This window comes from Salarias fasciatus, chromosome 8 (genome assembly GCF_902148845.1).
Source record: "Salarias fasciatus chromosome 8, fSalaFa1.1, whole genome shotgun sequence".
In the NCBI taxonomy this organism is placed as follows: Eukaryota; Metazoa; Chordata; class Actinopteri; order Blenniiformes; family Blenniidae; genus Salarias; species Salarias fasciatus.
Window position 1 is genome coordinate 17,904,538 of NC_043752.1, and position 26,079 is coordinate 17,930,616.

At 52.6% G+C, this 26,079-nt stretch overlaps 1 protein-coding gene across 8 annotated transcripts in view; it reads left to right on the forward strand.

Annotated features, from left to right (window-relative positions):
• Positions 1–26,079, forward strand: part of raraa (retinoic acid receptor, alpha a) — a 131,708-nt gene that overhangs the window by 78,351 nt on the left and 27,278 nt on the right. The window contains exon 1 of one of the 8 annotated variants that reach the window (XM_030098318.1): positions 8,048–9,156. The exons of 6 other annotated variants lie outside the window; for them this stretch is intronic. In XM_030098318.1, the coding sequence (XP_029954178.1) occupies positions 8,979–9,156 (178 nt within the window). In that variant the 5' untranslated portion in view covers positions 8,048–8,978. Of the gene's footprint in view, positions 1–8,047; positions 9,157–26,079 lie in introns of those variants that run through there. One more of the 8 variants, XR_003931945.1, reaches the window with a different exon arrangement.

The following is a 26,079-nucleotide window of genomic DNA, read 5'->3' on the forward strand; positions in this document are numbered from 1 at the left end:
CCCCTCTCCGTGGGCTCACAACGCAGATGGTTCGGGTCGCCATAGAGACTGTCTATGGATGCCATCAGTCCAAAGCCTAATCTGCGTGCCTTTATTTTCAGTTTTGAATGGTGCTACAGAGATAGGCCCAAGTACTTTCTTTCACCGAACTGAAGTCAGATGGATCGGAATAAGTGAAGCAATCCTTTGTTTACTATTGTGGATTCTTTTGGTTGCTGATTAAACAGAGACTAAAACACAACGCGTTGGAAAAAGTTCAAACCCGGTCCTGAATTTCGCTCTTCTCTTCTTCAACAGTCCAGCTTTCCTTTGTTGGTATGAAAGTTTCCAGTTTGTGAGAGTCGGGCAAGAAAATGTGTCACGCTGTTAAGCAAGAACACATCTGTAGCTCCTGTGCTGAGAGATGCTGACATGTGTTTTCATGTTGTATGAACAGTCATGTGGGACTGCTCATGTTTTCATTACTTCCCCCTTTTTTTTTTTAAGCCCTTGCTGGTGTTTATTTTTGCGTTGCCACTTGAACATGTCGGGGCCTGGAGGCCTGGAGGTCGACACTGATACCAGAGTTCGCAGCTGGTTCGTCAACCTTTTAACTGTAGAAATATGTATAAATAAATAACCACGGCAGAGGGAAAATATGCTGTGACCAGGCAGTTTTAATTGTCGGCCTTGTCCCTTTGTGCCGAAGTGGAGTTGACCCGTATGCTCCTCTTGGAAATTGGCTTTTATCCATCCAATTAACTGCTCTCTTTCATTCACCAGAACATATGTGTGTGTGTGTGTGTGTGTGTGTGTGTGTGTCATATGTATACACACACTGGGGTGTGTGAGGAGGACAGTAGCACAGAAGGTGAGAAAAGGCAGAGAGGGGGGAGTCGCCGCTCCATCTCTGTTCCCCTTCCTTTTGAAATGCTGATGACTCCTCCTCCCTCGCCCTCATCGCTCCGCTCCGGAGTCATCCATTCCATTAACCCTCCTCCTGCTCCGCTCCCCGGGTCCGAATGAGGCGGACCCCCCCCCCCCCCCACCCCCCTCCCCACCGGCCTCCACCACAACACCCCCACCCCTCTGTAAAAGGCAGGGCAATAGGGGGCACGGCGGCGATGACGGCGGGGGCATTTGTCACGCTCCGAGCCGTGGCGGTCTGTTGCTCTCCCCAGGGCCTTTGTTGTCCCCCTGCTCTGCAACTTGCTGGCTAAGCAGGGGATTTCACATGTTTCATTAACATCCGAACCGGCTCCACGCATTACAGCAGCTCACACAGCAATCACACACACGCACACACACACACACACACACACACACACACACACGGACGTTTCATGGATGCTCTCAAAGCGCCATTGAAATCCTGTTTATGGAGGAACGATCGACTGGAAACAACGTGTTTTTGAAAGGTTTCCAGGACATTTCAGGCAACTAGTCGGTGCTGCCTTTTCGGTATGCGGTCACACACACAACATTGAATTTACCAAAACCCAACACACACACACACACACACAGAGATTGAGAGGACAGAGCAGCCAGTTGCATGAGAAAGCGAGGTCGGGATTAAAGCTGTATCACGCACACCCCCGCCCCGCTCCACCCTCCCACCCTCGCACGCGTGCACGCCACAGTTTCAATGATGGTCTGAATACACATTCAGCCTGCAGTTGTCTAACCCCTGTGCGCTTGGTGGCACACATTCAGTCTTTGTACAACAAGCACAACAATGAGTGTGCCCTGCCCGGTGCCGGTGTTGGGGGGCACCACTCAAGTGGAGGTCACTCGCCGAGGCGTCATAATGCTCTGGGCTGGGCACAACAAGACCGAGGGCAATCCACTTAAAGCGAACCGCTAACCTCCCCCCGCCGCCGCCGCCGCCGCCTCTCATATCCCCTCCGGGCCACCATGAGTATCACACTTCTGAATGGAAAACAGGAAATTGGTCCTCTGCTGCTCTTCAAAACCAGAAGAGGCAGAGAGAAGGAGGGAAACACTCCGATCTCCCACAGGTCAAGATGAAACCGCAAGGACTGTGGAAACGTCGCCAAAAATGCGGCGCTTGAGAATCGGTTGAGTTGGGGGATTATGGCGCTCTGCGGCGCTCTCACGCTGTCTGTTGTTTTTGTGAACTCTTGAGTTAATCCAATGAGGGCAGAGGCTGCGGTGAGGAGGATGGATTGATGGATAAACAGAATGTAGGCTGACTTGTAATCACATCAGTGATGCCAATCGGACTGAGTTTTAAAGAGCACGGGTCTCACGCCGACGCTGCGGTCGACTCTCAGCCGGAGGGCCGCGGGTTCGATTCCCCATCTCCCCCCTGTCCACACGTCACAGTGTCCTTGAGCAAGACGCTGAACCCCGGACTGAGCGCCTTGCACGGCGGCCGCCTCCACTGGAGTGTGAATGTGTGAGTGAATGGGTGAATGTGATTAACAGTGTGAAGCGCTTTGGGGATCGCCGGAGCCGTAGAGGTGAAACCCATTTACCAGCTCGTTCTGCTTCCTCGTGGAAATGTTCCTCTTCTCACACAGTATTTTAATTTGATAAAAAGGCGAGAGAATGAATATAGAAATTTTTAATTTCCCTTCAGCTATCGGTGATTGTTGGGTTGGAGATGTTTATTTAGGAAAAATTTACATTACACCAACAGCAGACTAAAAAAAAAGGACTTTTTCCAGTGAAAACACACAACTTTCCTTGCATTTTGCGTGCTTGTTTATACAACAGTGGTGCCAATTGCAAGAAATTGTCTTCATTTCACTTGAAACATGGTCACCTAGACGGGACCGTGGTTCAGGTTTCTTGGGGAATGTAAAAAACGCTTGTTGTCCCCACTAATCACCACCGCTCTGGGCCTTAATAAAACCCCAAACCTCCCGACGCTCAGCAGGCGCAGCGCGCTGGCGGCTCGCTGCGATAACAAAACTCACTCGATATTTGGACATTTTCCTAGATTTAAAAAGTCCTTTTTTTTTTATCTTGCAAAATAAGTTATTGGAACTCCCTGCAGAAAGGACAAGGAGAGACAAAATGGAAATCATTACTGCTGACACAGCACATTAATAAATACACTCTTCTCATCCAACTGGCTTTCTGTCCGGCGTTGCATTAGCTCGTGAAATATGAGAGATGCACAGGAAATATAGAAACATTTATATTTCTCAGGGGACAAAGCTTCTCCTGGTATTTTTTATTTTTTTTTTATCCCGATCACTTTATCAGAGGAAACACAGCTCGATGCTTCACACTATGGCCGTTAGATGGGAATATATCACACAGGGCTTCCTTTACTTTCTTTTGTCTCATCTCGTCTTGCTCCCGTCCATCCTCTGTCCTTCTTGTCTTTCTTAATAGAATTAGTCCCGCGTCCATCTGTATGTACTGAACTTCTCCCTGTTCCTGACAGCTAATGGGGGCCATTCCAAGTGCGGGATGACTGATATTGAGATATCCTTCCTCCAGGGTAACATCCATAGCAATTTTCCCTTGATTTGCTGAGTGATGGACTCGGTGCAAAGGAACATATACCTAATGGTCATTGAGGAGATGGGCTCTCTAACTCAAGGCTGCAGTGTGCACGATTACAAGCTATACAATAAGCTAAGTCTCCTCACCCCCCTCTCCCCCGTCTCGCTCCCCCCCCTCTGCTGAGGTATTTCCAGAATGCCGCCGGCCACGATGGATTTACGGGCAGGCCATACTTTGGTAAACACCGATGGTGGGCAGCTTTGTCCACCCCCCTGTGATATAGTGAAGGTCCCCATAAAAAACGGGAAAACCAGGTTACGGCCACCATAGAACCAGGCTAAACAATAAAAGGCTTTATGGGCAGATATAGGCCTGTACCATAAATGCTGGAATCTCCTGTCGGAAGGACATTAAAGGGATAATGATCGGGGGGCTGCTTTCACAGAGATCCATGCAGCCGCTAAGACGGCCTTTTTTTTTTTTTTTTTTTTAAGAAAAGACATTCAGACACACACACAGATGCAGTCTGGGGAAAGCAGAGCACCAGAGCGGAGCTCTGTGGGTCAGGGTTGGTGTGTGTGTGTGTGTGTGTGTGTGTGTGTGTGTGTATCCAGCAGATTGACAGGATGAGGTGGAAGTGACGCGGCGTTCATCGATAACTGGAGCTTGTTCTCACATGGACGGGTCGGGCCCTCATTACACATTGGCTCGCTGTCGGGGAGCACAGCTGTTGGGTTTGGCCGGCGTTGCCTGTATGGGCTGCACAAAACCAGCTGTGCAAACAAGTACACACACACACACACACACACACACACTGAGAGTGTAAAGGCAGCGAGGGGAACGGAGTGGTAACAGACAGGCCGCGGAGTTTCAGGTAGACTTAAAGCAAACATGCACCTCGGCAAAGCACGGGCTCCAGCCCGCCGGAGGTTTTATTCCGGTTTGGGAGCGAGATGAGGACGTTAGCTGCGTGAGTTGTGGGAGGCGGGGATGTGGAGGATTACAAGACTGATCATCGCCGTGGTGGGATAAAGCTGCTGACAAGCCTGCGGCAGATTCTGTCCCACGGCGTTCCAGAGAGACGGGCGGACGGGATCGCCGTCTCGGTGTCTCTCCCTGCTCGTCAAATTAGGACACATTTCAGCCTCTTAAAGTGTTTGCCCTCAGAGTTTCTCCTCCGACGAACCTCCGTGCCGCCGCGGCTTTATTAGGTCACTGAGAAGATTTGAGGAAGATAGAAAGCTTTGCCGAGGCTTGCCCCAACTCCTTTATCGTCTGGGCATTAGCCATCTGCTGGCACATGTGCGGGAGTGCTCGGGGGGAGGTGTTGCGTGAGCGCCTGTGTTTGTGTAGTAGCCACTAAAGCAGACAGGAACTCTAAAATTAGGCCCGGGCCACTCTAACTCCAACGTGTCTGGCTGTATCGTGTCAGGAGATAGCGTTCACCCACGCCAGCGATACGGGGGGTCCGCTCTGTTTTCCCCTCCGCCCCTCGGCCTGTTTACTATCTGCAGGCCTCCAGAGCCTCGGCGGAGTTTTCCACCACTTTAGGACGATGTGATTCTGCCCTGTTGTGATTCGACCATCCGCTCCTATAAAGACAACACTGTGCAGGAAGTGCCGGAATCCAGGGGGGATTTCTAGAAGCAGGAGTGTCGGCGCGCCGCTGGCTGCAGATGTTGGCGGAATCGTCTCCCAGCGTTCAGCAAAGACTCACACTCATTAACCAGACGACGTTGTGCTCCGACACTGACGACGACTGTGCAGATTAGGTGTTCTTCCTTCTTTTATCATGCACAATAATCCAAATGACCAAACAGCCCATTGTTTGTTCTAACCTGTCGGACCATCTCCTTGGGGAAGGAATGGCGAGGCGAACACTTTTTACTGCTTCCTAATGGCCCTGATTGGACTGAGAAAGAAGGAGAGTAGGGGCAGTAAAAATAGTTTGACACCCTCAAGGTCCCGCCAGCAATCTCCTCTCCACCCTTGCTCATAAAACTCTTTGAATTCCCCCCTAAAAATCTGTCCCCTCACTCTTCCCCAGCCCCCACCCGTCCGCCCACCTTCCCTGCCTCTTCACTGGACTCTCGCTCACAGCTCAGCTGCAAATCGAATGTTTACCTCTTGCCCTTCATTACGTGTCGTTATATAATCCTGTATCCCTTCGAGCCGCCTGCGTCTGCTTTGATCGGACCCCTCTGTTGGTGCGCCCGGACTTTATGCGACCTCGCGCCGAAGCTCCGGCCCTCTGAGGCGCAGCTCCCGGCGGCAGCGCGGGCGATCGAGGCACAGTCTCATTTCTACCCGGCTTTGCGGGGCCAAAGTACTTTTCCATGTTCTCAGGAGTGCGGCGCTTGTTGATGCTGGAACGAGAAAAGCCACCTGGCCTGCTGTGTTAATGTTAGCTGAACCTCTTGTGGCTCTCTCTCTCTTTCTCTCTTTCTCTCTCTTTCTTTCTTTTATTTCGGCTTCACATGTCTATAAAGGTGCACTTGAGGCCATGATGTCCCTTTCTTTCCTTGTATTTGTGACAACAGTTTTCAAGGTGTCACTCACAGGCTGGACTGAACCGGGACTCATTTTTCCACCTTTGTACTGTATTTCACCAAACATCTTCCCATCAGAGACCCCTTTCCCAGTTTCTCTGGCTGCTTGTAAAAGACAGTGTGTATATATATATTAACGCCATAATAAGGCTGCATCTCTGCCTAAAGATAAATGTTTGGGGTGGAAAAAGCTGTGGGAAAGTGACTTTTTTCTCCAGTTTAATCTTGTATTCATCCCTCCCCTAATAAGTAATGATCAACAATCCGTTATCTCTTCGCTTGTTCCATGCAGTCGCCGGGTATTACCCGAGGATGAATGCTCTCTCCCCTTGGAGAAGGAAACAGAGCCTGGAAAATTAGCATTTTCTGACAGCCATTACTCATAGGGCTAATCCTGTCAAGGAATGTGTGTCTGCCGCTATCTAATGCAGGCAAGGGGTCGCCGTGGCCCGGGCCTGCTCGCCGCCTCTTATCAGACAGGGTAAACACACTGGGGCCTGCATTAAGTAAGTGTCGGGGTGGGTGGGGCGGAGCAGGCCGAGCCCCCCTGCCAGTCTCCATGCAGATAATCCCTCCGAAAGACCGAGCGGGTCGGACCCAGCTGTGGTCTCAGGTGTAGGGAACGCGGGGGAGGAGCGACGAGAGGCGGTGCTGCAAACAGAGATTTGGTTTTAGAGCCGTTTCTCAGTCCACACTGTTCAGATATGTACATTCAGTTTCCAGCACAGAGCAGAACATTGTTGGCTCTAGTGTTTTAATGGGTCATGTTTGATGTCTTTATTTTCAGTTCTGTCGCAGTGGAGACACGAGCCGCCGTCACAATTCAGTGTCTTCAGGCTGCTCGGCCTTTCATCGTCGTCATTAGGGTGCTTGTGAGCCAGCATCCATCCTCTGGATCACATGGCGATCAGAGCTCAGTGCAAGAGTGAAAGAACAACACAGAACAACAGGAACCTCGTGATGCGTTCGTGTGAAAAACGGGACGCCGCCGCCTCCTTTCAGAGAGTTACATTAGCACTGCCTGATAAGAGGCGTCAAACACATTGAAGAACATCTTGAGTGGGTCAGACTGGTAATAGAGCCTTAACAACCTTTAGGACACATTAAGGTTTTTTAGCTCTCAGAGATCCCAGCTCTTGGCTCAGGCCCTGTTTCACTCAAGGTTTTCAAGTGAAAACACAAAACCTTTGTTGCATTTAGGGCGTCCGTTTACAGGACAGCGGCGCTCGGAGTCTCTGGAAATGCCACTTTCTGAAAACAGCTCTGAAGGTAGAATTTCTTGAGGATGCTCTGACTTCATTTAAACGGTCCTCGCGCCTTATGTTGGACACCCATGCTCCTCTGGTAACCAGGGATGCCCCTGACACCGCTGCACGCTCACAACAAGTCACAGCAGCGCAGCGTGGAACGTGACGGAGCAAAGCCTGGGGTTCCTCCACTTCCCTCCAGCTGCGTGAACAGTTGAGCGCGAGGCAGTTCGCCTCGGACGGCTTCTCTTCGGCTCTCGTGCGGGCCGAAGTGAAGCCGGGAGCCCCCCCCCGGATCCGGAGCGGCACTCGAGGAACGGCGCGACTGTGGGCGAGCAAGGTGGGAAATGTTGGATAATGTGGGATGGGAGCGAGTCAGCCGGCGGGTCACCGGGAGGTGAGGCTGCCTACTTCCCTGGGTTCAGGAAAAGTTCAGCCGCATAGCATTAGGCAAATTAGGGAGACGGCGGCTTGGGGAGAAGGAGAAAAAAAAATCGGAGGGTAGGGACTGATGAGAACATGGGGGAAAAGGGTCAAATTAGTTGGAAGGAGGAGTCCGGATAATGCGTAAAGAGGACGTAGACGCGCGCTTCCATGAAAGAGAAGCGATGGAGAAGGATACATTCCGCCGCGGCGCTCATTATGTCCACGGAAGATGTGAAAGACTAATTACTGAGCTTATATAACTCAATCATGTCCTGAAATCCGTCCCTATTTAAAGCCCCCGCCGCTCGGTCCGGGGCAGAGAGGGAGATCCGCCCCCGAAGGGGTTAACCGGAGGAGGAGCGACGCGTGAAAGGCGCTGAGGGAGGAGGGGAAAAAAGGAAAGAGAGGCCGGTGGAGGCGGAGCCAGAGAGCCTCAGCTGCTGCGCCTTGTCACATTTCTGCAGAACATGAGAGCCGCGCGGTCTGGAGTGGGGATGATTTAGGCTGGAAATCCAAACACAAGGCGGTGCTGCGCGTTTCTGGACGCCGGAGCAGCGCAGTGTGAGGCCCGGGGCGGGGGGCGCGCGCGCACGGAGGAGACACCCGGAGGGGGGGGGGGGGGGTCACCGGAGAGCGCGTCGTTCCCGGGGGCTGACAGGAGTCCACCCCGCGGCGGGCGGCCGCAGACGGGACAACCCGAGCGCGACCCGGAGGACGGTCACTCCGCTACTCTCCCGTCCGCGTCCGCGTCCCCGTCAGCGGTCGGCTGGGAGCGGGAGCGGGGGGGGGGGGAGCCGTCCTCTGCCGGCCGGGATCCTATTCACCGTGTGGATACAGCCTCCGCCAGGCCGACGGGACCGAGATATATCCCTGCTGAAGTTCTTTTCTCATCTATTTCTGTGTGTGCGTGTGCGTGCGTGTGTGTGTGCGCGCGTCAGACACAATGCAGACTGTTCTTCTAAATTATGTGTTCAAATTGAGCGCAGCCGGTTAGGCACATTTACGCACCAGCGTTTCTTTTTCTTTTTCTTTTTTCTTTTTTCTTTTTTTGGGTTTGTTTTCGGTGCGCCCAGCGCCGCGAGAAGATGCCAAATGTTCGCACGGATTTCCCACTTTTCCCTCGATTTTGATGCAGTCGCCCCCCCTCATCTGGCCCCTCTCCACAGCCGACCTCCGCCGGTGGCGAGCTGAGAACCACACGGCTCGTGCGTAACAATAGTTGGCCGTATTTTCCTTCTTTTTTTTTAAATTTTTATTTCATTTTTGATCATCTCCCGTCGCGGTCGCCCTGCTTCGTATGATGTATGAGAGCGTGGACGTTGTGGGACTGAACCCCAGCCCGAACCCGTTTCTAATGATGGATTACTACAACCAGAGCAGAGGATGCTTGATCCCGGAGAAAGGACTGGTGCCCGGCGCGCCTCACCCCTACAGCACGTCCATCAGGAACCAGCACTGGAACGGCTCCAATCACTGTAGGTGCCTCGACCCCCCCCCCCCCTTTCCCCACTAACGTGGGGAGGGAAGCCTCCCCGACCCTGTCCGTGTTGTGCATCCATAACCCATACGTCCGTGCGTCCCGTGTCACCAGCCTGTTTATTCCCCGTGTTCTGAGCAGCCCTGCTGCCTCCGCCATCACCCAGCTCCACAACTGCAACATATAGACTTGACCCACTTTTCTGCTCTCATGTCTGCGCCCAGGTTGTTATTTTTTTTTTCCTTTTCCTGAGAAAAAAGCTCAGCTCGACTGCAGCAGCAGCAGCAGCAGCTCTGATCCAGGCCACGTTATCCCGAGCTTTTGGCGTTCCTGAAATATGCACTTAATACAAGCGAGGTTTTGCAAGCCATGCCAGCGTTAATCAGATCAAACTTTCCTGCCAGTGTTATCCCCGGTCCCCTCTGGTAATCTTGGATAGCTGCACCCACAGGCCACGCATTGGCTTTAGAACTCAACATCTTCCTGCTAAGATTAATTCATTTCCAGCCTCCAGTTTATGTTTCTCAAAAGCCGGGGAATTGAATAAAATGCCTTTTTTTAAATAATTGATTGTATTTTGGGAATATTTTATCAGAAGTGATATTTTTTTCTCATGAATTACCCGACGGTCCATGTGCAGTTTCATTATTAACATGTCGGCCTTTCATGCATTGATTTTCTGTTACTGATACAGTATCTGCAGCAATAAGCAGCACTTTTATTGCAACAACAAAATCCGGCAGGGGCCCTCTCTCCCTTCTCCGGCTGAAAGGATCTGCACGGCACAAAGCTCCGGCAGGCCTTTAGAGAACAGATAGCTCTGTTGTCCTTCACTGCAGAAGGAGCGTAAAGAAGGCAGGAATCTCCACCGGCTCTGAAGGGCCAATTTCCTCCTCGTCTCAAGACTATAGAAACACCACAAAGGGAAGTTTGAAAGAGGAATTTTTGATGCAAGAGCAAACAAAGCAAGCAGAAGTATTCTGTTTATCCTCCTTTTCTCTTTATCTGTTTTCACCGCTTATTTTTTCCAAGTTAGACAATATTAGGAATTCCTGCTGTCAAATCCAACCTGTCACGTTCTGTTTCTTTCTCTCTCTCTCTCTCTTTGCATAAGGAAATATGCAGCACACTTCATAATATTTATTGAATCGGTCCAGCGAGCGGCTCTAGTGGCAGCATTGATTCAAACCATGTGAGCCGGTCTGAGGGCGACTGTGGGGGTTTGGCCCAGGAAGAGACCTCTGATCCCTCACCCCGCTCCACATTGTTTTGCTCAATGGAGGAATTGCAGGGGGAGGCAGGGTGGGGGTCGCGCGGCCGCTCTCTGCCGTGCCTGCTCCGGTGTAATAAAAAATTTAGTGCACAAGCAGGGAACACGGGCGGCGAGGCTGTTGAGGTGGATCAGAGAGGCACAACATCCGTCGGCGGCGGCGGCGTCACGTGGCTCCGCCGCTCATCGGATCATCAGGGTGGGAAATGAAACAGACAGCAGAGGAAGATTTCTTCTTCTTCTTCTTCGCCTCCTGTTCTCAGGCAGGAATTCCAACCAGTCAGGCTCAGACGACCCCAAAACATCTGTTGGCTTTATCGTTTCTGAACTTCTTTCTTTTTTTTCCTTCACAGACACTAGTCTTCTGGTATGCTCCTCAGCACGTGGGTTTAGAAACAAATTGCTGGTCGGTGTGTGTGTGTATGTGTTTTTTTTTAAGCTCCTCTGTGCTTTTCTTTTTTTGGGTCTGCTGTTTTTTTTCACCCTCTCCACACTGGATCTAAGTATTCATTATAGGCTTTGCAGACGGGCGCTCGGAGTGCACTCAGTGACACTCTGGCAGGAGCGGATCTGGCCTAAAACGGCCTTCTGGACCCACTAAGTGGCCGGGCATAAATCCAGATCATATGGACGCTTCATCCCCGGCGTTGCTGGTTCTTTAAAGATACACCCCTCCGCAGCGAAGTGGTCTCCACGGCCTTCATCCTGGCTTGTCCGGTCTGAAGCAAACCGCTCGCCGCCGGTCGAGAGCAACAGTTAGGAATGGCGGACAGGGCTCCGGCCACGCAGATTAAATGCACTTGATTTTTTCCAGCGAGCGCCTGTCAGAATCCTTACAGCGGCTCTGGGCTCATGCATGAAAGAATGTGCATGGTCTTGTTCACATGACTGTCACACACTGAAAACTGGGGGTGTGAGGGAGAGCGGGATTGCATGCTGGACTTCAATGCTCAGTAGCCCGTAGGCCTCTTATTCTTCTTCTTCTTCTTTTCTTTTTTTTTTCCTCTCCGTCTTCTCAGGCTGTTCTCAGCATACAGACCCGATCACCAGGGATTTCCACAGAGCGCGGGGAAAGCAAGCTTCTCGTTAGTTTTTCTTCTAAAAGACAAGAGATGCCAAGTGGGCTACATGAGCGGTGTGTGTCTGAAGGGCGAGTGACTGGCAGCTTAATCTGACTCATGTGGTATTTAAGTGCGGAAGTCCTCCTTGCCTAGCAGGAGACGGGGCCCAAGAAAAAACAGATGGCGTTTTATTGTTTCTCGGTGCGGCGGACTGTAAGAGCGGGATCAATTTTCAGTTGTGTCGATGGGGGCAGGACGGAGGGAGAAAATAAGTTTGAAATTTGCTGGTGAAGTGCAAACCCATGTGGTTTTTCTTTTGTGGCAGTGGCGGTATCAGACCGTGAGAGAAACCTCTGAGGCAGCTTGAACATGGGTGTTTCTCTTCTGTCGATATGCATTTCTCATTTGACGAATCTGGAAAAACGGAGGGGAAAAAAGCTGGATTGGATTGGTTAATTTCATTAAAAGGGGGGCATCATCTGCAAAAGCTGAACAAAACAAACCAAATCTGGTTTTTTGACCTCTCCACGCTGGAATTTCTGAAAAAGCTACTTACAATTTCACTCCCAATTCAGTTATGGGATTTTGTTGGCGATGCCAGGCCCGGATTTGACTGTTCCTGAACACTCAGCGTCATTGCGTTGTTTCACATGATTGTGCCCTGATGTGGCGGCGGCGGCGGCGGCGGATGAGAGAAGCTCCTCTCTGCTGTGAGGCGGAGCAGCTGGACGAGGCGAGGTCCTCGGTTCTTCCAGGGGGATGGAAGCGTCAGGCAGGCCCCTTATTGCGCCACGTCTGCCCCCTTTCAGCCGGCGGCGACAGTGATTTAGTGGCCTGAACGCCTCACAATGCGTGTGTGTGTGTGTGTGCGTGTGTGTGTGAGGGAGAGGGGGAGAGATCAGTGTGTCCACAGGAACACGCCTGCTTTCACCTTCAGGTGAACATCAATAACACATTTTGTCATCAAGGTATGTTTGCAATGGCGAAGGGGTGAATGGAGTTCAGCGGCGCCGCCGCGGCTCTCCTGGGAAGGGCCGCAGGGCGGCATTTCACAACCTGCCATCACTCGCTCCCCAAACAGCACCTTACCACCACCCTTCAAAGCTGTGGCTGCTTTTTTTTCTTTCTTTTTTTTGTTTTTTTAATGCAACTCTTAGTTTACTAAATAGAGATGCCCTCAGAGCAGGATGTTCACCCTGCTGCAAGGTCACCGGGAGCGGCTGAGGCGCGGCGCTTCACTTGATGGTGCCCGCCGTTTCCCTCTCTGGTGAAGTGTAATGAATGGGTGTGGTCCGTCACCTTGAACACCAGGCCTTCTTTTTTTTTTTGACACACACAAACAAAGATACAGCCGGGCGGCGGCTTTGATCGCTGCGCGGCGAGCATGTTGAGTGCATCAGAAGGTGAGGGGTTGTTTCTGTCCGGGCCAGTTGCTTCTTTATTTTCCTGGTTGCGTGCACGAGCCCCGCGCTCAAACCCCCACCGATGGGCCCCGGCCTGTTTGTAGAGAGAATTAGCCGGAGGCATCAGTCAGAGTGTACTGTACACCGGTTTAGTTTGACACTAAATCCCCAAACAAGGGTCGGTGTTGCGCCGCGGCGCGGGCTTTGATGAACAAAGCGGGGCCGAGAGAAAGGATCCAGGCAGCGCCATTGATTCACCGGGGGCTTAAAGAAGGCAGCTGATTGCAGACGTTGTGACAATAGGGCCGTAATCTCGCCGTCAATAATTACGTTCTGCCCGTGTGTACGTCCTGTTAACGCGCTCTCTCGCCGCGGCGGGAGGCAGATCAGAACTCCCCGGGTTAAGGGGGGGTTCACCCCTCTAAAATATTCATAGCTTCTTCATTTAAATCAATTCGGCTCTGGAGGCGCAGTCAAGCGTCAACTGTCAGAAATTGAGCCGGGCCTGTTGTAATCACTTCTTTACTTATCTCTACAGATGGCTTGTTCGCAATGGGCTCTGCTTGGCTAGCTCACCAGCACCCTCTCTCTCCCTCTCTCTCTCTCCGTCTCCCTGCCCTTCCCATCTCTCCATCCCATCTCCATGTTTTATCCCCCCACCCTCCCTCCCCGTAATGGAACACACATAAATTCATCGGGGTATCGAACCGCGGACATTCATCACCCCAGAATTCATCTGTGAGGCATTTTCATTCCCAAAGTGTCTCCCCCCGTCTTTCTCTCTGCGCTTCGTTCTTCTCTTCCTGCCCGGCTCCACGGCGTGGCGAGCCCGGGCAGGGCAGTCAGTGTCACCATTAATCTTTAATGCTCGCCTGCCCTAATTTTTCCTCATATTTTACAAGATTTCCTGCCCTCCTGCCCCCCCCCCCCCACCCTTCTTTTATTATTTCTTTTTTTTTTTTTTTTCCCCAGCATCCGCTATATATAGAGTGATTACATGGAGTGGTGCCTTGTTTCATCAGTTGTGGAGGACTACTGGCTCTCCTGTGCACTCACACTCACACACTCACACACACACACTCTCTCTCTCTCTATGACCACTAGCTCTAGGTCAAAGCCCCGGATTGTTGCTTCCACCAACACACTCCTTCACCCAGTCTCCCTCTGGGGATGTGTGTGTGTGTGTGTGTGTGTGTGTGTGTGTGTTCACCTCACATGGATGACAGCCGTGCACACCTCCAGGAGCTGGTGCGCCACAGCCGATCGCCCTCTTATTTTCAGGATGGGACGGCCAAGAAAATAGGGTAGAGGTTAGTGTGCTAAAAATACAGGCGCTTGGCAGTTCCTCCTGGGCAGAAAATAGCGCCGTGTTGCTGTCGTCTCCGCGTTGTTGGCTTCAGAGCGGGAGAGATTTCTGCCCCAGCTCGCGTGTGTGTGTGTGTGTGTCTAATGTGAGGGAAAAAATGCGTGAATCAGTCGAACTGAACCTTGTTTATCTCTGCGTTCATAAACAACGTCCCTATGGTGACAGCCGTGCTTTTATTAACTAGCAGGGCTGCTCTTGAGAAGGACGGCGTCCTCGGCGTTTCACATGATCTCACTGTGAGTAATAAGTGGAGTCTTTCTGTTTTTTCCTCGCTGGCTTTCGTTTCACCTGGCGTGGGTGTCTTTGACAGGCCCCGGGGGGCCGGGGGCCACGCGGAGCTGGTCTGGAGGACGACCAGTCCTCTCTGGACGTCTCGGTTTATGGAAGTATGTTGGGAAACTGTAGATCTCCATATTGTGTGTCGTCTGCTCTCGGTCTGTTCAGTCTGGAGACGGAGCAGCTCGGCCCGTCTGGACGCCGCTCTCCTCTCTTTCCCACAGCCGCTCTGAGTCATTTCATATTCATTACGAGCCCGGCCGCGGCCCTGCCTCCGACATTTGACTCCTAAAGACCCACCTGGGACCGGGATGAAATGGCCTGCCGGCGGCGAGGCGGGAAGGACGGGCGGAGTGCTGGACGCCGATGGACGGGCGGACGGGCTCGGGTTACGGGTCGCCCGATTCCCCCGCCGTAACCCGGTTCGCGACATGTTTATGCACGGCGCGGGCGGAGAGGCGGCTCCGAACACGTGTAGGTTAAGAGAGGTGACCGGGGCGAGGGCCCTGAATGGAGGCTCTGTGTGTGGACGGGGGGGGGGGGGGGGCGCTCCGGTATCAGGCAGCCCCTTCTCTTCAAAGAGCCGTATTGTGTAACCTCTGCCGTGACCCGCCGGGTCTTATCTGGGCCATTGTCAGCGAAGTGCCTCGGCCGAGAGGGAGATAGCGGCCTGGCAGATATCACAATAATTAAGTGTTGGTGTCAGATGTCGAGGAGCGCTCATTGTTCTGCGTGAAATAAATGTGTGGCCGCCGCTTGTTCTCCGTCCTCGGCGGGGTTAAGCTTGATGACCTGCCTTTTGAGCGTCTGACGCGCCGCTTTCAAACCCCACAGAAACAGAAATGCGCCCGTCTGTCTCTGCTCGAAGCTCGCAGCGGTCGCTCCGTCGGGTCCGGGCGGTGCTGACGGAGAAGTATGCGGCCGTGCGGCACTTCGAGCGGAGAGGGCACATTCTGTTATTCCATGAGATTTCTGACAGGAACCTGAAGAGAGCTTTATATAGTCGACTCCAAACGTCAGGGAACTGGAGGAAGAGGGGGCGTTTGATCACAATATCTGTGCCAGGAAGATTAAACGGGCGGTTTTTATTTTAATAGAAGTTTTTGCGGTCCTGTTTCACCACAGTGGTGGAGTAATTTGGAAGCAGTGGGATTAAAAAAAAGGAAAAGCGGGCCGTCGCCTCCTCTTCCTGTGTCTGCTCCAGCTCTGCAGCTGACTAATGGAAAAGGTGACAGCAGTTTGAACCGGACCTGTCGAGCGGCGCGGCGCGGCGTTGGGTTGCGCCGGGTTACCGGCACCTCGCCGCTCCTCGCCGTGCCGCCGCCGCCGCCGCCACCGCCCGGCCCTGCCCTCGCGCCGTACGTGGGAAACCTCCGGCGCAGCGCCGCTGCCGCTGTGGCGGCTCCACAATAGAGCTGGATTATTGTGTCGAGGCTGTCAGCACCTCTCAGCTGAGAGAAAATGAGAGGGGAGGCGAGGGGAGCGAGGGAGAGAGAGGGCTCCGGGAGAGCTGGCATTTTCAAACAATAATCTCTGTGGAGCCTTTCAGGGGGTTTAATGTCATTTTTAGGCTTCAGATTTTTTTTTTCGTCCTTTTCAACCCTTTTTTTCCCCAAACAAAAAGCAGTGGAGAGAGAGGAGCACTGAACGGAGGGCTGGAGCAGAGGCAGAGGCAGCTTTGGCTCTGTGACTGATATTATTAGTGTTGTAGTGCAACTGATAGAGACTTGGCCTCCATCCAGCGGCTGCCAACAGGCCGGCGTTGGCAAATTGAGTCTGGTACAGAATGACCTATATCCCCGTCCCGCTCGACACGCCGCAGCTTCCTCTATCTCGCCCGTCGCTTCAGCCGCTCGCCGCCTTGCTCCTGTCGGATCAGCTGGATCTCCCGTTTCTTTTTTTTCCCTATATGAATATTCTCACAGAAGCCTGATCCCGTCCAGCCGCATCACGTCTCCGGGTCCGGGGAGACGGCGGAGAGGCGGCCGCGCCTCGTTTTCCTTTTCGCCGGGAAGCTTCGCGTGCAATCTGCATGGCTGCCCAAATTCGCCCCTCCTGGTGACAGGCCGGCGTGGCACCGCCAACCCTCCCTCTTAACTGTGAATTATGGATTGGATGTAATGCAGCGATTAGACACACATGTCCGTCTGCAGTGTGTGTGTGTGAGAGACCGGTGTCCTCCTTCTCTTAAAGAGGGCTTTTCCTGCCCTCATGTGAGCCTGTCCCCCATCTTCCTCTCACCTCTAATAAACCTCCACCGCCACGTTAGTCCCGACGCGAGCGGCAGAAGAGCTCTGCTGCCTGCTGAAGCGGGAGGCGTTCATGGGAATCTTGGTCAGCTGACTCTAAGAAGCAGAGGAGCTGTAGAGAGGTTGCAGTCCAGCTCCCGCTCCACCCCTCATCCTCCGCGTAAAGCCTGCCGGGATTCTCCTCGGGCTTGACGTCTCCAACCCCACCTGCCCCGGCGGCGCCGGGGGACGCTCCATCACCGGCTTCCCCCGAGCCGGCCCGCTCCAGGCTGTTTGATCTCGCCCGCTCGCCTGGCAGGCGGAGAGAAGCCTCTTGATGCGCGGGGTTGGGGAGGTGGAGCAGGCTTCAGTGGAGAGGCTTAATAACTGTATTAACATGGGTCGCTCCCCCAGGACGCACGCCTACACAGCTGGAGCGGCGAGGAGGGGGAACCTCCGCTCGCTCGCTCGCAGAGCTCTGGCCTAATTTTCTCTCATCACCTGATCTCTTTTCACCTCTTTTTACTGTCGTTTCTAAATCGGAATGTATGTTAAACCAGCAGATTCCAGTTTCCTCTCCGCCTTTTGTCTGCTCTGTATTGTTTCTTCCATTTCATTTCCACTCTGTGCTGCACGGCTCGCTCGTTCTACGTTCCTGCCTGCTTCTAATATCGCTCCATCTCTCCATCTTGTCCCCCTGCCTCTCTTTTATGTAATTGTTGCGCTCCTGCTGCTGCTATTCATTTCTGACCGACATTACCTTCTCTCAGTGTCCCTTTCATCACACCAGATTAAAAAAAAAAAAAAAAACTTGTAATATCAAATTAAACCCCAAAATTAAAAGTACGGTCGTCCCTCCTCACCTGTGTACGCCACTATTCATGACAGTCCCCCTTCATCTCTTGAATTATGCATTGAAAACTGTTGAATAATTGATGGGCCCCACTTAGCGTAATGGACGGCGTTAACTGGCATCGCCGCGCGTTCCGACTGCAGTGAAACTGGGTCGCAGCGGACGGGACCCGGTCACCGCCGGGGGTCAATAACGGGGCCCGGGGTCACGGGGCGGAGGGGCAGGGCGGCCGGCCGGGGTTAACCGGACCCCAGAGGGATGCGGGACGGAGACGGGGGGGGAGGGGGGAGGGGGGGCTCACCTGAGGGCTCTGCTCAGGTTTCCTCTTTGTGCATAAGCAGCACGCGCCCTTAATGTACAGGCAGGTCGACATGTTTTCCTCTTAACCCCCAGCATTCGATACACATGCCTGCACTCACAGATGAGGCGTGCTTAAGCCTCACACACACACACACACACACACACTGCGAACAGAGGAGTGTTTTGTTTGACAGATTGAGACTTTGGAGAAGTTGAAGCCGTTTATCCCCCAACCAGCCAGCGTGTCCACGCAGACACTGACCAGCCGCGCTTCTGTGATGAACGTGAAAGATATTTTATTTATACCGACACCGTGGGGAAAGATCAACACTGTCTCCCTGAAACCAGTCCGCTGACTGGTGTGCAGCCACATCACAGGAAATGATGTGTGTTTTGTGTGTGTGTGTGTGTGTGTGTGTGTTGTGATCAAATGGCTCCCCCCAGGCTACAGTGAAAGGTCAGGGATCCATGCAGGAAATTAGTGTCTGCAGACACACACACACACACACACTCGCACACAGAGCAGAGGGAGAAGCACCGCCCCAACCCGAGAAAGCTAAACATGTCCTCCATTAAATTCTGGTCCCGTCCCGCTGCTCCTCGGTCGACTCTGCCGGCTCTCATCAGCCGTTTGTCCTGAGCTCAGAGCAGCTTAATGTCCCTATTGACAAGCACCTCTGCTTTTCTTTTCTTTTTTTTTTTTTTTTTTAATTTTTTTATTCCTGCATTAGCACTGACACGCGAGACAAATGAGTCTGCCTCCTCCCGCCCACCCGTTCACCTCTCGCTCTGCCCAAATCTTCTGCTAAGGAGCCCCCTGACACTGCAGCTCCAGACATCTAAATCAAACCTGTGCCATCGCTCATCATTAGGGTGGGCATGAGCTGCAGGGCCGCGGCGAGGGATTCAGCGGGCCGTCTTCTGCTGTGGAGGAATGGTATTATTAAAGTTTGGTCTTCGGTCGCCGTTTCCTGTCTCGTCCTGGTGAGCAGAGCCCCACTCGGCCTCTGCTATTCTAAATATGTCGGCTGTCTCCGAGGCATGCTTTGGCCATTTTAACCCCCGTCCTGACCCAGTAACCCCTTCGGGTTCCCGCCGTCGCCGAGCTCTTTAGCGGTCTCGTGACAGGATAATAGCCCGCCTGCTGCCTCCTCCCGTCCAGATCCTTTCACTTACACGTCCAGCAGAAACCCCGGCGTTCGTACTCGCCGCTCATTTACGAGGGAAGGTGGTCATTGAGCTTCTCGGGTACAGTGGAGGAATGCACTTCAGTCCGCCGAGGCTCGGAGGCGAAGGTAAATTAGTTGCGAGTTCAACTATTAGCTCCGGCTCGTGCTGACGAGCACACGAAGTGACAGAGCTGAGGGCTTTCCGGGTTTTAGGAGGAACGGCTTGGTGCGAAGGCACATTATTTAGCATCAGTGAGCGCACACACATCCCGCCCGCTGCAGTCACGCACATGCTGCAGCCGCCGCCTCGCCCCCACTCCCACTGTCACGCCGCCGCTCTGAAGTGGAGGAGATCAAACCCCTCGTAATCTATTCCCCTGTGATTGACTATTGTGTTATCCTGGGAGAGGGGGGAAAGGGAGAACATGGGTCCAGAGCGGCGGTTTAACATGACAAAGCCGGTCCCCGGTGATCCTCCCTTTTCTGACCAGATCCTTGTGAGCTCTTCTCTTTCTTCCTCCTCTCTTGATCCCTTGTTCCCCTTCTTTCTTCTCCCCGCCTCCTCCTGGCCTCTTCAAGTCTACTTCGGCCCTCTAATGCAAATAGCCCCTTTTTTTTTTGCGCTCTTCATATTTATGACCCCCTTTTCCTCCACCCGGCGAATATGCGCTTAAGAACGGAGCGGCGCTGAATGCTCGCCAGTCACTTCGGATTAGCAAGTGTCAATGAGCAGATAACCTCTCTGTTAGAGCCAGCGAAGAGCAAACACTCCAGCATACGCATTCACGAAGGTCTGCTGGCCTTCAAACGCCGTGGGACGCTGTGTGTGGCGCCCGGCCCGGCGGAGATGAATGGGGTCTGGTTAATGTGTGTGGATGTGATCCGTGTGAAATGCATTTCCCATTATTCCCTTCACCTGCGATTGTTTTTAAATGCCCAGGGCGGAAATGTGTTCGCAATCCGCCTGCTAATTTAAATCATATGTCCCAAAACCTTTTGACTGTAATGCTCATAAAAGATGTCTGGCTTCTTTTTTTCTTCCTCTTCTTCCTCTTCTTCTTCTCTCTTTTCATGCTTGCTTCAGGGTCACATGACGGTTTCCCAGCCTCTGACCCCGCGACTCCTTACTACTGGGCTCTTGTAACGCCGTTGACCTTCATCTTTATGAGAATAGAGGGAATTAAGGCCCTTTTGGCCGTTGCACTCCTGCTAAGTGGCTTTAGAAAAGAGTATCAACACCGAGCTGCTCCAGCCGCGCCGCCTCGCCGCCCTCCTCACTTCCAGCGAGCGTGAGGACGACTCGGTTTCGCAGGTGGGAGAAGCACGCACGATTCCATAATTAACAGAGGCAGGCACTCCGTTAAGCCGAGACTTAATGTTTCATGAAGCCATTTTCACAGCCGGAGCGCCAACATTAGAGGACGGTTTGTTAAGGGCCCGCGCTTTCGCTCGCGTTACGACCTTGATCTTGAATTATGCGTCACGAGGCGTCGCAGCTGCGAGTTGCTCTGCTGGACGTATTAGTTCTCTGCCGGGGAGTTGACAGAGAGGGAGGCGACGCCGCGGCTCGGTCTCACTTTGAGCAGCGCGTCTGGGAGCAAACACGCCAGCACGCAGGACGTTTATTTGGGGCCTGCTTCTGAAATGTTTGTTTTGTATGTCACGCTCCTTCCCCGGTCCTGTCGCTCATCCCCGTCCTCCGATTGGCTCTCTTTATCAGCCTCTCTCTCTCTCTCTCTCTCTCTCCCTCCGTGCTCCGCCCTGCTCGCTCTGCCCTCTGTCTCCTAATGTAGGTCAGGCGTGATACTCAGCTGATGGCATGCATCTGCTGAATGCGTGTGATCAGCTTGTGAATAAAAGGAGCAAATCTACTGTGGGCAAACATTCATTATGTGGATTAATGTCCCGGAGCCCTCTTTTAGGCACAGGTCACACCGAAGCCCTGCTCATGAGCGTTTCTCCTCCATCAGGCCACAGTTACACAACAGCGTTTGAAGTGAAAACGCCTCGTTTCTGCGTTTTAGTTTCACGTTTGCGCCGCAGCGTTTTGAAAATGACGTCATTTTTCATGTTGGACCACAAGTTGGTGCCGTTGTTCGTTTTTGGAGTGAAACCACGCACAGAGGACAATACGCTGTGAATATTAACAATAGAGCTCCAAGTTGGACTGTTGTTACGGTGACGGTCAGCTGTAAAACTACATGACTCTGGAGGAAAATGCTATTGTCCATCTAAACGCACATTTACTACGACAGTGGTATGCACATGGCCAAAAGCTGCTTTTTAATTGACTCTGAGCATCATTGTCATGTAAACGCACATCCGGAACACAGCGAAAGTTTTGAGTTTAAAACATCGTCGTGTAAACGGAGTCTCGCTCTCTGCGTTCTTTATGTTGTTCAGTCACAAACTTGACTCTGCTGTTGGAAAACGGCTCCACATTTCCAACCACTGCAGATTTCACATGTCTTTAAACTGACTCGATAGAATGTTTTCTGTTAAAGATACGAATGTTTTTCTTATTTGACAAAGTGCTCATTTAAACTTGAATGTTGCTTTGTTGTAGCAATTATACAAATAGACTTGGTGTCAAAACCTCAGCAGATAGATAGATGTTGACGGTATATATCTGTTTGTGCATGCTGATCCTGTTTGGAATGTTTGTCTTGGAGGAATGCTGTGCTAAAGTTGTTAGCACAAAAGAATAAATGCCTGATATTGAATTGAATGCTTGCGCGCAAATATTGCAACAATTTCTGTAGTTTTTAGAAAAACGGTGTCTTTTATTTTCAGTGATTCGTGCATTCATTTGTTCCACCGAGACACTCCCAAGAGCTTCAGTAGAGTCTAACCTGTGCAGCAGTGTTTTTCTGACTGGAATGTTTGTACAGCGAGCAGGACGGTGGTGTTGTTTTAAGCGATCTCCTCTGGTTCGAGGCCTGGGAGCCTTTCTGAGTGGAGTTTGCATGTTCTTCCTCTGGGTACGTCGGGCTTCTCCAGGTTCTCCAGTTTTGGTCTCCGTATCTGTGTGTATGGAGGAAATGCTGCTCCTGCACATGTGCGCCACGGTCTTAGTAAATACTTCTTTTACACCTGCAACAGTAGATGGACGACGACTCATGACTCTCGGTCCAGATTCTCCTGGAACTTGGTGGTTTTAGCGTTGACATCCACCATAATAATGATAATAATGGAACCTGGTTGTCTGTGTACTGACTGTTATAGTGTATTAATAGCATATTGTTCTCATGTGTGAATATTTGTCATATAGTTCCACTTGCTTTTCCATCTTTGGATAAAACGCGTCCCCCTCCCACCAGCCCTTCACTGAATTCCCTGTGACGGAGCGCCGGCGTCCACATGACGGCAGCGCACGTGTCCCCTGTCCGCCGACGCTCCCCGTGGCGCCCAAGCGCCACGTCCTGGCACCCCACCCTCCCCCGGCTGACTCGGGCTGCCTCCTGCCCCCCCCTGTGCCCACCACCACGTCTCGCACCATCGGCTCATGCCAGATCTCTCCGGTCACCCCGGGGCGAGTGCCAGCTCACATCGTCCCGGCGTCAGTCAGCGGGCCCAGACAGCTGCTGGCTAGAGTTACACCCTGTTACTCACGCTCGCAGGGGTGCCTTGTTGCCAGGGATTTTGTGGTCCTGTGCAGTCAGACGGCCATCTTTGGATCCTTTCAGATATGTTTGTCTTTTGCTCAATTAGACCCTTCCACATTAGCGGCGCTTGCAGGGCTTGTGAAGTGCGTTTGTGCTGCACAAGCGGCTGCGGTGGTTAACGGCAAGTCTTCGCTCAAAGTCTATCCCCTGCAGGCCTCACCTTTGCCATCTGTTCAACCAATCGCCGCCCCTCCCCTCCCCCGCCCGCGCTCCAGTTTGTCCACACATGTTCTCAGTTCTGTCTCCATTTGCCGGGGAAGCGGTGATAGGAAAACCTGGTGTGCTGTTATTCCAGAGGCCTGGCGGCGTCCAGGGGGAAGTCGTCTCGGGGCCCCTCCGGAGGAGGAGGAGGAGGACCTGGGAACACGGCGGGGGCCGCCGTGCTGATAAAAACCAGGCCCGGCCCCGACGAGAACATGCTGACGTCCACAGGCCGAAGCCAAGAGATATCGCACGGCGTGTGCATGGAAATATGCGTTGTACGTTGATGTAAAGATCACATCGATTAGCCGGTCCTGAACGCAGCCCGGTGTTTTCCCCGCCTTAGTGCCAAGACAAACAGCAGCGTTTCCTGGTTGTTGAGAAAGCCCCGCTCCGCCTTGCCCTTCGGCCTCTGCCCGGACCCTCATCTATCACCGGCGCATGTGTGTGTTTTTCTTGCCGCAACACTCTGGATGAGGGCGTTATGCAGCCCCCAATTTGGAAGACTATCCATCAAAAGCCGGTCCTGGAGTCGCGGCACAAACGCCGCGCCGTCACATCAACGTCTGCTTGCTCTGCGAAACCAGAAAATCTGCAGCGGCTGCAGAACAACTGGCTGTCGTCGCTCTGAAATTTAAACCACAGCAACCTCCTCGGAAGTGTTATTCACTCCAGCAAATTATATTACAATCAGACTAATCTCCTTAAGTGTGCTCCGTGTTTTTTAACACAAGGAGAATCGCAAAAAAAAAAAAAACATCGACCCCGGTGATGGAAGTCATCCGTCATTCCAAAATGATTATTCTCAAGTGCTGTTGCACAACGCCGCGGATGCATCCCGATTATTTTTGCTTGAGCAAACTTTGAGATTTATCAGGGACAGAGCTCAAAATGTTCTGTCCCCGCTTCCTCGTCTTCCTCTGTGTTTACATGTTAGGCTGCGAGATTTATATGTTTCAGTTTCCATCCTGCACAGAATGACGGATTATGAAGTATCCTCGGTAATCCCACTGATTTATCTCAGGACTGACCCTCCAGAATCGGAGGCAGCGTCGAACTGAAAGTGTTTTTCTTCTTTCCTTCCTTTTCCATGTTGATAAACAGAAAACACGTACATGTGACATGCTTAGCGGGATCAACATGAGACGTTTTGGCCGCATCTCAGGCAGAAACCCGAATTAGTGGTATATTTAGTGATTATAGCTGGCTTTAGCAGCAGCTGTAGTTATGATTCGGTTTGTGAGCGAGCAGCGTGCTTCTCTCTCCATCACCATCGGGACGGATCGGATCTGACGTGCCCACGCTGACGGATGGCTTCGCGCCGGCTCAGACAGACCACATAAACACTCCCAAGAATGCATGAGAGCCTGTTTTGAAGCTGGAGGAGGATGCAGGTTGTAAAGAGCAGCAGGAGGAGGAGGAGGAGGGGGGGATGTGGGGCTCGGTGAGAGGAACTGCTGGGAATATGAAGGGGATCAAGGTGAAAAGTGTTGGTGTGGGGGAGGGGGGGCAGGTGGAGAGGCTGGATTTAGTTAGAGTGGATATCTGAAGGCATGAGGCTCGATGTGAACCTCTCTACCGCCTGTGTGTGTGTGTGTGTGTGTGTGTTTTCTCCCTCTCTTTCTCACACACTCTGTGTTTGAATACAAACAAGCCCCGCCACCTCCCTCCCTTCCAGCTGTCGGCCCGTGCGCGCCCGCTGGCGTGCAATGGCGAGCGCTCGCCCGCCCTCGCCCCGGCTGGTCCTCGGGATGGCGTGCGTGTCTCTCTGGCTGTCAGCAATCAGCGCGGAGGCGGCGAGCGCGGCCCGGTTTGTTTGGAGCGGGGAGCTGTTATGACGCTCTGTCAGAGAATGGCAGGATTTCCCTGTAAGCAAGGAAGCGGTCCCATTTCCCCTTTCGGTAATTGAAGAGTGCTGACAAAGCATTCCTCTACGTGCGAGTGTCACTTTCCTGACGCTTAGCCACATTCCTCACACGCAGTCTGAATATTTCTCAGAAGTCGGGCGCTTGCCCTCCTCTGCTCCCTCGTCGATGCTCCTCGGTCTCGACGCCTCGCGGCCTCGCGCTCCCTCTCTGGACGGGAAGACAAACGCTTCTCTATACGTCCCTCCATCAAGGCTACATACCGCTCGTGTGCACGTGCATGTGCAGATAATGCGATGGAGGCCAGGGAGCACGTCGGTCCGTGATTGAGGAGGATTCAACAATGTGGGAGATTGTCAAGGCTCTTCCTTTATTTCTCTGTCTGCAGCCGTTCTCCTTTCTTTTCTTCTTTTTTTTTTTTTTTCCTTCTGCAGCTCTCTCTTCCACAGTGCAGCCAGCCAACCGGCCAGCCTGCTAATGTAGTTAGCCTCCCCCTAATGATGGCGAAATCTCATTAATATGCTTCACAGCTGGGCCCAGTAACCAGTGGGGATGAAGGTAATCAAATCTCCGCGGACTAACCCGGAGCTGAACCTCGAGAGCGGCTTCAGCCGCACTGGGCCGAGACCGCCGCGTTGTCTGGAGGCCTGATGATAGCCAGTGGGCTCGTGTGTGTGTGTGTGTGTGTGTGTGCGCGGTTTGTGTGTGTTTGTGTTTGCCCGCCTGTTGGGTCTCGATGCCTTTGAAGTGCTGATGTTCGCCAGGCTATTCCACGTCAGGACTCCAGCCGAGGACGGTTCATCATCGGAATAGATTTCGTCGGGGTCCCGCGCATATTTGTCCATTTAAGTCTAGCCGTGCGGTAATTTGCTGGAGGAGGATGTGGCGGCGAGCGCCCGGCCATCGCTCTGAGTGCACTCGTGGCTCATGATGTATGCAAAGTGAATCTGAAGAGCGGCATTACAGACCACTCACACTTGAACTTAATTAAATCACTAATGCTTTGGCTCTGAGTCGGAGAACGCCACACTACATTAGGTTATTAAGACATCTTGGGGTTTTTTTTGGGAGGACACACACACACACACACATAAACACACACACACACACACACACACACACACACACACACATACACACATACACACCGTCGTCCTTTTCTCTGTAAATCAAAGCAGGATTAATTAGAGAATTTCCATGCTGTTGGATGCAGTGTGACTTGCTTGGCGGCGCCGCGGCGCCGGGCCTGTTTCTGCTGGTAACA